The 14,952-nt window shown below is 34.1% G+C and overlaps 1 protein-coding gene across 9 annotated transcripts in view; it reads right to left on the bottom strand.

Annotated features, from left to right (window-relative positions):
• Window positions 1-2,128: 2,128 nt before the first annotated feature.
• The window catches only part of PAG1 (phosphoprotein membrane anchor with glycosphingolipid microdomains 1), a 224,886-nt gene continuing 212,062 nt past the window's right edge, over window positions 2,129-14,952 (bottom strand). For all 9 annotated transcript variants that reach the window (XM_074201516.1, XM_074201515.1, XM_074201514.1 and 6 more), the window contains one exon: window positions 2,129-13,032. In XM_074201516.1, the coding sequence (XP_074057617.1) occupies window positions 12,685-13,032 (348 nt within the window). In that variant the 3' untranslated portion in view covers window positions 2,129-12,684. The remainder of the gene's footprint in view (window positions 13,033-14,952) is intronic.

The following is a 14,952-nucleotide window of genomic DNA, read 5'->3' as shown; positions in this document are numbered from 1 at the left end:
ATAAGTAGGTCAGTGTAGGTAGACTCTAGAGTATGTGGAAGGGTTTAAAGTGTAAGAAGACAGCAAAGGTGGGAATGGAGGAGGTTATGACTTGTTTTAAATTGCAAACAGAGGAATTTACTTTTGTTCCTAGAAGTAAATGAGGAGACACGATGATGGGCAACATTGGAGGACTGATATTTTAGGAAAATAACTTGGGCAGTTCAGGATTAATTGAATTGGGGAGAGATGAAGCAGAGACACTTGATTAGAAAGTTATTGTAGGGGCGGCTAGGTGGCACAGTGGAAAGAGCACCAGCCCTAGACTCAGGAGTAGCTGGGTTCAAATCTGGCCTCAGACACTTAATAATTACCTAGCTGTGTGGCCTTGGGTAAGCCAATTAACCCCATTTGTCTCGCAAAAAAAAAACCTAGGAAAAAAAAAGTTACTGTAATGATCCAGGCAAGGGATAATGAAGGCCTGAATCAGGTTTTGGCTGTGATAATATTTATATGAGAGTTGATGCTGTGATGTTAAGAATAATAAGATTTGGTAGCAAATTAGATATTCAGCATAAGAGAGAGGGAGGAATTGAGGGTGATATCAAAGGTGTGAGCCTAGTGACTAGGAGGATGGTGGTGCTCTTGACACTAATAAGAAAGCTGGGAAGAGGGTAGGATTTAGGAGGAAAAATGAGTTCTGTTTGGTCTTGTTGAGTCTGAGATGCATGTGAGACACCAGTTTAAAATGTCCAAAAGACAGATGGTGATAGGGGATTGGAGTTCAGGAGAGAAACTTAGGCTGGATATATAGATCTGGAAGTCATCTGCATAAAAATGATCTATGGGAATTGATGAGAGAAGTTTAGTAACTATTTACACTTAATTTAATTCATTTCAATGCATAATGAAATGATAAATGAATTTGTATCTTCCTATAAGATAGTATAGAGCAGAGGTGTCAAATGGGGGAGGAGTATAAGGAATTCCTGAATTGGGGAGACCTAAATTAAAATGTAACTGAGAAATATTTAATAAATTAAGTAGCCCAATTATATGCCAATATAACAATTTAAATGGATTTGGATAATATTTATAAAAATTTAATTGTCTAGATTAATAGGGGAAGAAATATGTGTGTGTGTGTGTGTGTGTATAGATATATTTTAGAAAAAATTGAGGGGCTGCTAGGTAGTGCAGTGAATGGCCTGGAGTCAGGAGTACCTGAGTTCAAATTCAGCCTCAGACATTTAGTAATTACCTAGCTGTGTGACCTTGGGCAAGCCACTTAACCCCATTGCCTTGCAAATAAATAAATAAATAGATAGATAGATAGATTGATAGCTAGCTAGCTAGCTAGCTAGCTAGATAGATAGATAAATTGAGCAAACCATAAATGGGCTTCCTTCCTAAGAAAAAATAAGCTTTAGGACTGGAAGGATTTAGTGGCAAATTACACCAAGCATCTAAAGATCAACCAATTCCAATATTAAGTAATTTATTTAGAAACAGGCAAACAAGTTCTACAGAATTCCTTTTATGAAACGAATATTGTGCTGATACCTAAACAAGGAAAAGTACAAACAGAGAAGAAAATTATAGATCAATTTCATTAATGAATAAGTATGCAAAAAATTATAAATAAAATACTAGCTAGGAGACTACAATATATGGCAAATACTATACAATGGAATAAGTAGAAGCAAGAGAATATTATACATATTAACATCAATATTGTTCCTTTAACACACACACACACACACACACACACACACACACACACACACACACAATGGTAACCTTCTCTGGGGACAGACACAGTGGGAGAAAAAATGCACAGCAGAGAAAAAAAGATAATCTAAAAGAAGCACAGAAAAGCAGGGTAGGCTTGAAAAATGTATATAGTATTTATTACATAGTTTTTAAAAAATAAACAATATGAAATAAAAATTCATTGTTTTACTGAATCCTCTTCTTATGATGTGCTGTGCACATGGAAATGTTATTTTTGTCTTTTTTTACATAAGTTCAAAAGGAATTAAAATTAAACAAAACAAAATAAAAATATAATAGAACAAAGAGAATTTTAAAATGTAGTTTTCTAAATCAATATAAAGATCTCATGAATCTTTATGTACATTTAGTGGCCCATTTCTATTTCAGTTTGACATTACTGGGTTAGAGAATAACAGTTATGGTTTCACACTTAACAGAGAAACAGTGTGGAAATGAACCTGGAATTCTATGACTATTTCATGGTCAGACTTCAGTGGAGAACCTTTCCTGCAAGAGAATCTGGAGGCCTCATATTTGAGCAAAGTTCCAGTGACTCCATTAGCTCTAAACTTGCCCAGATTTCAAGATTTTAGGCAAGAAAGAGGAAAAGGAATGGTCTCAGTTCAAGACTGTAAAAAGATATGAAAAAATGGAGGTGAAAATCTTCTTTATTTGTAACTAAGACTTGCCTAATGAGGTAAAAACAGCTCCATCACCTTTTCAAAGAGAATGAGGTCCAAGCAATCCACAGCCAACTCTGCCAAACTAATTAGTGGGTAATGGGAGGAGGTAATTTAAAGAGACTGGGGAAGGAATGTGAAGCTTTTTTTTTTTGGCAGATCATTTTTTGTCTCATTGTTTTTATGTTAATTGAGTCTTGTTTGATTGGTGGAAACCACTTAATTCCCTTTCTATTCTCTTCCTTCTCTCTTTCTCACTCCCCATCCTATTCCCCAACAGCTTGGCAGTTTTCCAGATTAGTGAATCTCTTCTCAGTTACTGTCATAGTTATCTTTCTGATTGTAGAATTATTTAAGGTGCCTGCACTTTTCCATACTTGGCAATGATCATCTTTTCATTTTTTGTCTTATATGTGTGTATCTATATTTATAACCCATGCCTTTCTGTTTCTAACCCTAGGGTCTCCATTATGATACCCTGCTTTTGTTAACTATAATTATATTAAAAGTTAGAGAAGGTACAGAGTGGTGGTAAATGGCAAAACCTACTAGATCTGGAGTAGTCAAAAAATTAATTGAGCTGTTTTGCAGATTTCTGGTTACTCTAGATGCTCAAATAGGGGTTGAATGACTTTTTGTAATACTGTAAAAATAATTCAGTGTTTCAGTTGTGGGTTGGAATGCTGAAGTCCTGCTCAGATCCAGAGTTCTATAATTCTAGTTACATAGTATTTAATATTTACAAAATTGAATCCAATTTGAAGCACTACTACTTCTGGAGACTTCTTGAATAAGTTTTTGTCAAGTGAGGTGTTGGGAAAAGGGGAAAAATAATAGATTTCACTAGGTACCATTAATATTTCAGCACATATTTTTAATAGAGATGAGAACTCTAATTCTGGACAATTTTGATGAGGAGAAGAGGGGAAGAGGGGAAGGCTTAACTGCAGTTTGGAGTGTTACCTGGGAAGGACAGAACTGGATAAAGTTGAGGAGTTTGGGAAACCAGGGACAACATGAAACAATCAGATAAGAAGAGAACAATAGATGACAAGGAGTGGAGTGGGAAGGGGAGCAAAATGGAATAGGTCATATAAAATGGAAGAGAGATGCTGCTAAATAAGCAGCTTTCCTTTCTTTACTATTTTATCAAGGAAGGCATTGAGGAATAGGATTAGGAACAAATCAGAGCCAAGCACATAGGGAAAAAAATATTTGACCCATATTGTCTTGGGAAAGCCAATTTGTGATTTCCTTCTTAGGTCAGCAAAATCCATCCATAATAAGATATTTCCCCCAACTCCCCAGGGGAAAGTGGCACTTTTTTATATATTTCAAGGAGGAAAAGAGGGAAAGAAGCAAATGTGGTCTGTCTTGTTGGCATCTGTTTTGTGAAAATAACCCACATTAGTTTTTCATCCTTAGAAGGGAACTAACCTTTGGAATTTTTTACACAAAATTTTTACCCAAATACCCAATAATTTTTGACCAACTTTTTTAGAAAACTGAACTTTATTGCAATTTAAAAAAAAGACAAAGACAATCTGATAATAATGTCTGTAAATACAATGTACCAGTATTTACATATAATTATACTTATATACAGGCATGAACAAGGTTCATGACATCTAACTTCAAAAAGTTGTTTGTCAGACTCCAGCCAATTGTGAAGATTCACAATTTAAATGTTTTAGTAGAAATAAGCTAAAAAGTACACATTTTGCTTTATTGGGTACCATCTTTGAATGATATAACAAGGTTTGAGCAAAGAAATGAGTAATATGCATCAATCTTAAAATTATCTTGATAATGAGCAGCAGTATTAAGACCCTATATAGAATCAATAACTGATTCATTAAAAACAAAATATATGCCAATTTATATAGCACCTTTCTTTCCAAAAATTTCAAAGCATTTCACAATTATTTCACTTGCCCTCATCACATCCTGGTGAGGTAGGCAGTGTTAAGTATTATTATCTCCATTTTGCAAATGGAGAAACTGAGGCACATAAATTGGTTTGCCCAAGTAAGTAAAGAGTTGTCAATGATGCCCTGGACTCATAATTCCAAAACCAATGCTTTATCAATGAAAGAGCTGTTGTTGCCTACTCTTTGAAAATGATGAAAGATGCTATTTCATATTACTAGACAAATAAAAAAACTATGAACTTTTCTCTTTGCACTGCATATTATTTCAGAATGATATTATACTTGCAAAAACTTATCAGAGAAGTACCTTTTTTGGTAAAGATCTAAAGAGTTTTTATTTTTTAAGTAAAGAAGGTTGAAATAATTTAGTCCTAGGAATTCCTTATAAGGCTGTTTCTAGCCACTCACAACTTATGGCATTTACCATTCATAGATCAGCCTTTTTTTCCAGGTAAAAAGAAGTAGAAATGAATACTTTTACTTACAAAATTATTGAAACTATTTAGTGACTTAAAGTCTCTATTTTTAATCACCTTGTACATATTGGAAAGATAGAAAGGGAAATAGAAAGATCTATACCATTTTCCTGATGAGTAAACAGAGGTATATAATTGAAATCATCTTTCATTTTTCATGAGGCTAAGCATATAATAACAACTGGACAAAGTTATTAATTTGAAAAAGTTAACTGAGCTAAACACAAACTGAAAAACTCAATACTTATTAGATTCTGATAGAATGTAACTTCTGTGAGGGCAGGAACTGTTTCCACTTGGATTTGTATCTTCAATCTCCAACACACAGTCCCTGGAACATGTGGTGCTTAATAAATGCTTGCTGATTGATCAAATTTTAAATACTGATAAAATTTAAAATAATTAGTTGTGGGCCTATGTTTCTATGTTTCTAGAATCTATTTTTATTTTCTTACAGAAATAAATGTATAAAACCTACCTAACATTGTTTTTTGCACAATAGATAGCAACGAGGTTAGCTATACTGTAGATGCCACCTGCCTGTGTGATGCTTGAGAAGATTAAAAAAAAAAAAACAACTTTTACTTTACTTTTAAGAAGGAAAACATTAGGGATGGGTGATAAATATTTTAGATAGCTTAGGTATTTAATAAATATTTGGAGATTTGTGTAAGAAATTTTCAAACTCATTTTGGTTTTTAACTATTTTCATCTAGTGATTGGACTTGCCATCTCTCATAGAAGATCTCTTTCACACACAATGCCACTTTCCAGGAGGGATGACCTAGGTTAAAGAATCACTTCATATTAAGAAAGTACTAGATACTATTTTTGCCATATACTAAGTTCTGTAATCTATGTTGTGAGTAGGCTGTGTGTGTGTGTGTGTGTGTGTGTGTGTGTTTTTGATGGAAGGGAGTTAATAAAAGAAAATCGAGTCATTAAAGATAGGGAGTGTTCCCATGCAGTTTTAATTTGCATTCTCCAGGGATCAAAAATTTGAACCTTCATTATCTGTTAGAGTATGTTAGATTATATAATTATCATATAAGTGAGTTATTTTAGATGGAAATTGATATAATGTAATAAATAAGAACACTTTTTTCCATCTGAAATTTTCTTTTATATCTTGACTGTCTTTCATGTATGCGGTAGGGACTTAATGTTTCCTGAATTATGAATTGTGTTCAGTTATTATGGCATAAAACAAAGCAAAAAAATCACATGAGAATTAAAGGCAAGGTATAGTATTATGCAGGTTGAAAACCGCAGTCATTACTACAATATTATCAACTCATCTGAATCACTAATTAGAAGTATTTGGAATTTGATTCTCAAGATCAAGATAGCTTGCCCATAATCAGTCAAGTTTTTCCCAGTGCTTCACTCCTTCCCAGTTAGATACATTAACAATTTGAAGCTGTTTGGGCATAGGTAAGTGCAGGGAGGAGGGAATAAAGCACAATAAATTATAAATACGGCAGTTTGGTAAATCACTGTTTTCTTGAGAATGTGTTCTCTTCTCGTTAACCTGTGTGAATATTTCACAGGGAACAAAAGGATTATGTTTATAGTGCTAAAGTTGGTGTGCTTCTGGGCACATTTACTATGAAACTCAGGATTAGAAAGGAATTAGTTGACAATACAAATCAAGTTTTGACTGCTAATGTTGGATGCCATTCTGTAGTTCAAATGTACTATTAACTAGAATTATATTTTCCATAGGTTAGATAATAAAACAATCTCTTCTGGAACTTTGGAGAGCAAAAAAGAAAAACAAGAAGAGTTGTCCAGAATAATGCTGGTGGCAGTTAGACACCCAGGATAGTTCACAGAACTAGTGAAGGAAAGATTGTGGGTTGATCTCTCAATGGGTTGGTCATTCAACAAGCATTTATTAAGAGCTTAGGTGGAAACAGCCAATTCCAACAAGTCTCTTTCAAGACCATAGACAACCAATTTCCCATAAGGAAGAATGAGAAAAGAAATCTGAACAAATGATATTGGAAAAGCAAATCAAAAACTCACTCTACTGATAATAGGCCAGTGGTATCATCACTTTAAATGACAGATGTCACATGGTTAAGTGAAACAAGTGCTATACAGGTGTACTACTGTTCTCTAAGGAATGTCTCACTATTGCCTTGTGAAGTTAAATTTTGGAGCTATGACTGGTGCTGAAAATTTCTGAGTGAAATTGTAAGTCCTAATTATGATAGAAGGATTGAGAAGAGATGATGAACCCAAGAGAGGGCTGAAACTTTAAGGGAATTTGGGGCAAAAAATAATAAAAAACATTGGAGGCATCTTTACATAGGCATTTTCTGCCAAAAAATTCAGATGTGATATTAGTGATTTTTTTTTTACTATTTTGTAAATCTCATAATTTTAACATTATAGTTTTTAGACATTCAGGAAAGATCCATGTAAGTACCCAAAATGATTTTTGTACAAGGGGAGTTCTTAAAAATCAGTAGGGATTATATAGAAGACATCATAACTTTCTAATGATCAACTTTCATGTGGAAGAATTCATGAATAAGGAATGTAGACTAGAGACATTCTTATTTTTATTTCTGTCACTATCGCTGTTTTGTTCTGCTTCCATTTTGTGGCCCTTGGAAACATAAAATGTGTAAAATCTATACAATTATTTAAAAGGCAACATAGAAGTATTTTATTTTTGTAGATTTGAAACACAGGAATCTGAGGAATGGTAATTACCAGCCTTTTGAACACATTACACCATGTGATGAGACAACTAGAACATAAATACATCTTTGACAAATATCTATAGTGCACAAGCAGTATACTGGTAAGCAAAATCTAATCTAATTGTACTAAGAGAAGACAGTACCAAATTGACTGATAACTGAGAAGTACCACAAGAGTGTAGATCTCTTTTTCAGTGACATTTTGAAGGGATCTGGGAGACTGGTTAAAAAATAAAAATGTAACACTAGGAAAAGCCATCAAGCACCGAACAAATCTCTGTGTCTGGATAAAATGTAGGGCAGGGATAATGAAGCTTCATTTGCACATTTACAAAATTTAAATATTCTTCTCCTTAGTTTTTTTTTTATTCCCTTAGTGCATTCTAGTAATACTGACTGCTTAACTCCAGTTTATCATAATTTTCTAAACTGTTCTCTCTTCTCATTCTAATCTCAGCACTTTGGGTTAATTCTATTGTGTAGATTTTGTTCAAGCCACCTAATGGCACAGTGAGGTTTAAAGCATTTACAGAAAGTTACAGTACAAAACAAGAAGATATTACAGTAAAATTAAGGTTTCACTGTAAATAAAGGCCATACCATATTTATAGACATGTTCCTATTTTCACATAAGTCACTTAACACTGAACATTATATTTTAACCCTACACCACCCCCCCAATTCCCCTAAAGCATTGTACAATACACTTGTCAAGATATCCAGGAAATAACCATCAGTACCTATTGAGCTCTCAGCAGCCAATGCTAATCTGGTGGAACAGTACAAATCAACAGTCTGAGAAGAACAGTAGTACTATACCACACTGAATGAGACTGACTATATTACACGGAGCACTGAAACGAAATCTTGGCTTTTACTCATTTACAAAACTGCAATTCAATCTTGATGTGAATGACTTTTGGAATAGCAGAAGTCTTGAAATTATAGCCATGCTGCAATCCATGGAGTACATTCTTTTGAAAAAGCCACACTACTTTACTGCCTGCTGATTCCATTCCCTAGAACCACAGAAATAACTAAAAAGAATGAAATAAGATAACCATCATGTTTTCATTGACTATTGCTATCTGGGGAGTCACCATGCATTGGCTCCATTGTTGTCTCTCATATTTATCTTTTTTTTCCCTTTTTTTTTTAAAGCTTTAAGCCAAATTTCCTACACATATCTGAGGAGTACATATATTTACATTTCCATTGTCATTTTCTCAATGAGTCAAAGACATAGGAAAAACTTTCTTAAATTAGCAAGTAAAACTTCTCAATGGGGATTATACTGCAGCAGGGAAAAGTGTGACAATCTAGGTGATAAAGAATTTGAATGCTTTCATTTAAGAAAAGCTTAAGGAGTAAGAATTCCTCAAGAAAGTTTTCCCTTTAAATCACCATATGTTAGAGAATATGTTACAGACTTGCTTCTCTGACAACAGTTCAGCTGATCTCTCAGATGAACATTCAGATGGCACATTACTAACTGCTTCTCATTCAATGAGTGCCAGGGATATGTGTAAGTGATAACCAGGTGCTTGGTGCTTTCACTTTGTAAAATATCAGTTAAAAATGAATAAATACACAGAATTTTAAAAAATTAAGAAAAGATAGCATATTGAATAAATAGATGCTGCCACACATTGAAGGAAAAATGATAATATTGCTTCGTGCTGACAATCAGCCATTAATTTTAGCACCTAATTAAGCAAAGTTCCTTGGATTCTTGTGACTTTGAGGCAGTTGAAACAGTGATTATCAACATTCATCTAAGCAAGAGCTATACCTTCAAATATTTTAAAAGAACAAGTGATATAATTTATATTAGAACAGGAGATGATAATAAACTTTAACTTAATTTTCGGAGGATACTTGATACTTTTCCCCTCTAGACAATAACTTGTTCCTGCAAATTTCTCAAACACATTTTCTGATACATTTCAAAAATGTAATGGGTATAAAAAATTAAATTGGAATTTTTAAATCATCTCCAGTTTAAAGCAATTACAATGACAAAAGAACAGCAATGGCTTATTTCAGGTGAGGTTGTAATTCTCTTATACATGAGAACTGAATAAATCTCTCAAATACTAATAACAAATAATGAAATTCATAAAAAACCGCAACTGATTTGTAAAAGTATCCTTCATGTATATTTGAATTTTAACAACCTAGGATTTGGTAGAAGTGACCAACTTCTCTCTTTAGAGAAAATTGTATGGAAAATTGTATGAATGATTCATCTGTTATTTAATGCCCAAATGGGAACAATAAAATAAAATAGCCATATTCTTTGAAAAAGCATATATTGCCCTGCCTAGTGCCAATCAAACTCCTCTCTATACTCTGTCCTCAATAGACATGATTTTGCTATTATCCAGTCTTTTAGAGTGAGTGACTCTGTATGTGTGTGTGTGTGTGTGTGTGTGTGTGTGTGTGTGTGTGTGTGTGTGTGTGTGTGTGTTGGGATATGGTGTGGTACTTTTAACCAGGTTCTTTGAATATCCTTTTACAACCTGCTAATTAACTTAATTAACTGACAGACCTCACATCTCCCTCTGCCAGGGGTCCTCAAAATCAAGAGAAATATGCAATGCATATCTTACAGATCCGTCTAGAGAATCCTGTTGAAAGCTATTTAGGAAAAACCAATGGCTGTAATCAAAAAAGGTTTCTCTTTAGAAAGTTCTGTCATCCCTAGTATCAATTCTTCTTGCATTTAGAGATGGGTAATAACTTCTTGAGGCCAAGAGGTGATAATTTAGTCCATTATTTATGGAATAGCCTAGATAGTCATGAATATGTGAAAATTAATATTAACAGACATTGAATGGAGACCATATGGTCTAGAAAAGAATTTATGTGCCTTCTTAAGTTCCTAATTCATTAACCAGGAAATGCTTAGCATATGATTTGCGCTCATAGATATTTGGATACACTACACAAGAGATTTTCAACTACTCAGGAGCATGAGCTTTCCAGGACTACTGCCATTCATCCCGTACTACGGAAATGGGATTTAAGCTAGTTTACTGTCGTGCTAAGACTATTGTTCTACCTTTAATGTCTTAGCAGGAGATCAGTTCTCTGAAGAAATAAAACTTATATTTGATTAGATAATCAGCTAATCCCCCTACTAAGCTAGTCTTTTTATTTCAGAATTGTAAATTTAATTAAAATATATAGAGCAGTCACAGAATCAAAGCAATGATTACACTTGCTGGAAAGCACATCCATGGAACTATATGTAATTTTCTAGCAGCTTTAGGCTCCCAAATCCCCTTCATTATTACAGGGAAGGAAAATAGCACAAATGATGAAATCAAAAAATGACAGTTATCAATAGCAAGCAATACAGAATTGCCTCTTTTTCTTGTGTTCAGAAGAATATGCAGTTTTCCAATGACTATAAAACAGTATTCAAAATGATAATGAATAATGAGGTTTCATGTTGAATTACATAAGGTGGACAAATCTTCAAGTGGTCATTTTGTAAGCCCTAAATGGGACCTGCAAGACCAATAGCTACCAAAACAGATTTTTTTCTTGAATTCTGACAACTAACCTTGGATTAGTACGAAAGATAGGAAAATCTCTAATCGCTCATCGAAATTTGTTAATATAGGCTGTATAATCACTGGATTGTAATGACCTTAAAGAAATGACAAATAAGCACCTACTAGGGGTAATGACAATCCATAGGAAGGTTCCTTGTTCTTTACTGTGCAAGCTGATTCAAGAAATGTTTCTAAAAATTTGTACTCCAAAGTACTAGTACCGATGAGCAACATAACATTTATTTCATTTATTCATTTACCAAGGTGATTCTGACCAGAAGTTCCACGTACCATTAGAAAAGTGGAATCTTTAAAGACTTCAGTTCTTACATACATGCTTAGAAAAAAAAGTTAAAAACAAACAGCTATCAGTAATCAACTAACCTATATGCTTTTTGAATTTGTTTTCTTTTTGAAGATTATAAATGAATCACAAAATGAAAACAGTTAATTTACATAATTTCTGATATTCTTTAGGATCTAGGCACAAAACAAAATGCTTTAGATATTTACATACTAAATAATACTAAATAATACTAAAAATAAATGCTTACAAATGCTTTATTGAATCTAGATTAATTTCTGAGAACAACTTACTCAAGCATCTTCTAATGTGGACAGAAGAGATACTTTGAAACACACATTTATGTTCCCAGCCCTTCGGAGCCAGACAGTGTGGCCACTGTCCAAATATGTGGTCTGTGTCCAAACATAAAGATTAAGGCTCTCTGTTTGAAATAATGAGTTCCCGGCTAATTAAAAAGAATTCTGTAAGTACCATAACATTCTTAAAATACTGAAAAAATTCTGAATCTTCTTAAAATACCGAAAAAAGTTTACGACTAGAAAAATAAAATGAAGCATCTAAAACTGAATTCAAGTACTTTTTTGTTGTAGGCCACTAGTGGAGTGCCAACCAAAGAAGTGACTTTGAAGAGACTCACAGAAGGTCTCTAATCCTATTCATATGCTGGAGTTTGAATCCCCAGCTGCTGAATAAGCAGCTCCCTGAAGAGCACTGAAGATTGGGATGGCAAACACATTAGCCAGAGTTCCCCACCATTCAAACAGGTCGATGCTGGAGTAAAAATCCTGAATGTTAGGGGAAAAAATCCTGGGGGCGAGTTGTTCAGTTTGAAGGTGAGAAGAAAAATAGCCTCACATTTAAAATTTTTCAGCAGGTAGCAAAACAATGAACCATTGGCTCTTCAGAAAGGCAGTATTTTAGGCAAGTGATGTACATTATAGTGAAAATGGTTCATCTTAAAATATTGGATATCCTCAGGAACCATCAACATTTTATCTTCACTGCATGAGGAAATGAACCATTTTTAGGGAGGGGACAGCATGTTTGTCTATTTTTATTATGGATGTGTGAGTGCATAACTGTGTATACCTTATTGCTTATTAAAGGTTGGAAAATGTTTACTGCCCCTCCGTTATTTTCAGTTCTCAGTTATTTCAGTACAAATTTGTTATTTATTATGACCTTTTGTTTTTCTTCAAATAGAGAAACAATTCCAAACTGTTGATAGTATAATGCTAAAAAAAGTTTTGACTTGGCATTAAAGTCTGGTGATATCTTTGCTGTGTTGTAAGTCCCCAATACTTTCATAGTCATTTTCTTTTGGAAAAGTGAAGTGGTTACCATTAGTCATTGACATGGTCTTTTCTTCATCCTTGTTTAATGACTGAATCGCTTCATAATCAGGTTCTGGTTCCCCATTTGAACTGACTCCTGCTGGAGGCATGTTGATGTTTGGGTTTTTCTCAAAGTCCCGTACTGTAGCATAGAGATCATTGCCAGAAGATGGTGATCTTTTTGGAGCTATATCTTGAATACAGGAATATGTGGATTCTGGTACTTTAAGATTCTGTCCTGGCTTACTTACTGAGGAGTACATTGCAGAAATCTAGAAAAGAAATCATTAGTTGAATCATCAATTGCTTTTGTATGTCTTTTCTCCCAGTCACTCCTCACAGTCCCTTTTAGTGAATTACTGATGCCTATGTATACTTAGGGGAGGCTAGGTGGTACATGGATAGAGCTTCTAAGTATTATTTCTAATTATTCTTCTTCTCAGACTTTCTATTCCTGTTAAGCTAGATTGCTAGATGTTCCCCATAGAAAACATCCCATTTCTTATCTTTGTACTTCTGTGTCTTGACAAGTTTAGAATTTCTGCTCTGTTCACCCTGGTCTTATAGAATCTTTAAATTCCTCCAAGGTTGAATTTAAGTACCATATTTCCTGATCCCGGACATTAGTGCTTGCTCTTTCTAAAAAAATGACTCTATATTACTTTTTGTGTATAAGCTCTATCCATCCCTTCTTCCCAATAAAAATGTAAGCCCCTTGGAGGTAGGGAATACTTAATTTTTGTATTTGCATGCTTACTGCCTGGCACATAATAGAAAACTGTAGTGGAAAGGCCACTTCTGACTACATTGTTACCTTTAGTGTATTCCTATTTACTAATTCAACAAATCCATTTTAAAGGCCCTGTGGAAGGTGTTTCTGGAGTTGGGGCTTATATTGAAAATTAGAGTCAGACCAATGTCTGATTTTCATTGTTAAATGATTGATAGAATGAGTGAGAATGTTTAGGTATGCATACATCCATGATGTAGGAAAAAGGACACTCAACTAGGCTAGAGAACTGGATTATAGCCCCAGCTCTGCTACTAACTAGATCATAACTTCTCTAGGTCTTAGTTTCCAGGTCTGTAAAGTGAGTGAGTTGCAATATATAACTGAGGGTTCCTAGGATACTATACAACCATACATACATTTGATATTGCTATGAGTATATGTCTAGGAAATAGTGGTCAATCTTTTGATGAATTCTAAATTTATTTTCAAAACTATTACCAAATTAATTTGAAGATTTGACTATCCCAAAGGAGAACCTAAAATGTAGAAGTTGATTTAGTAATGATAGCTGTCCTTAATACATTTCTAAAGTGCTTTATATATGACTAACAGACTTGTGAGGTAGGCACAACATTTTATTTTCATTTTACAGATGCAGAAAGTGAGTGAATGGGGAACATTTGAACTCAGGTATTCCCAACTCCAGGTCAATGTTGTAACCAGCCTACTATGTCCTTTAATGTGTCATATATTTGTTATAAAGTGAGACATAATTGTTTTTACTGTAGGTAGAAATGTTTCATAATGATAGAAAAGCATTTTCTTGGAAAGATAATTGTTGGAATAAATGGGGAAATATATTTGAGGCAGTTAATGCAGGTAAGCCCTGGCTCAGAAAGAGGTTCCCTAACCTTCATTTTTAAGTCAGTGATTTGGAATTCAGAATATATTTTCTCATAGAAAGACTGACATAAATGGGGAATATTGGGTTCCTGGCTCAACCCACAAGATTTTATTTAAGCCATAATAAAAGGAAAATAGCAGGAGAAAGAACTATATCTGTATTATGGATTATATATAGAATTTGGTGGGTTAAATGCTTTTAATGGTTTAAGGAGAAAATGTAAAAAAATATTTTGGGGAGTCACTTGCTCAGGATCACACAGTTAATAAATGTCTAGTGTCTGATGCTGGATTTGAATATAGGTCCTCCTGACTCCAGGGTCAGTGCTCTATCCAATAAACCACCTAGCAACTTTGACAGAATGCAAAATTGACGCAAATACTTCTTTTCCCACCCCCATAGCTGTGTCAAGAAGGAAATTTCGAGGTACTGGAAGGTACTATTCAAGGTAATATTCAAGTTCCCTATTGCTGCTGGGTTGCCTAGAACATGGCAATAAGGGCATAGAATGTGGCTTTAGATGGAAACTAACTTTGGTACAGTGGAATTCCTTTC

The sequence above is a fragment of the Macrotis lagotis genome, chromosome X, assembly GCF_037893015.1.
Source record: "Macrotis lagotis isolate mMagLag1 chromosome X, bilby.v1.9.chrom.fasta, whole genome shotgun sequence".
In the NCBI taxonomy this organism is placed as follows: domain Eukaryota; kingdom Metazoa; phylum Chordata; class Mammalia; order Peramelemorphia; family Peramelidae; genus Macrotis; species Macrotis lagotis.
This window is presented reverse-complemented; position numbering and strand designations above follow the sequence as displayed.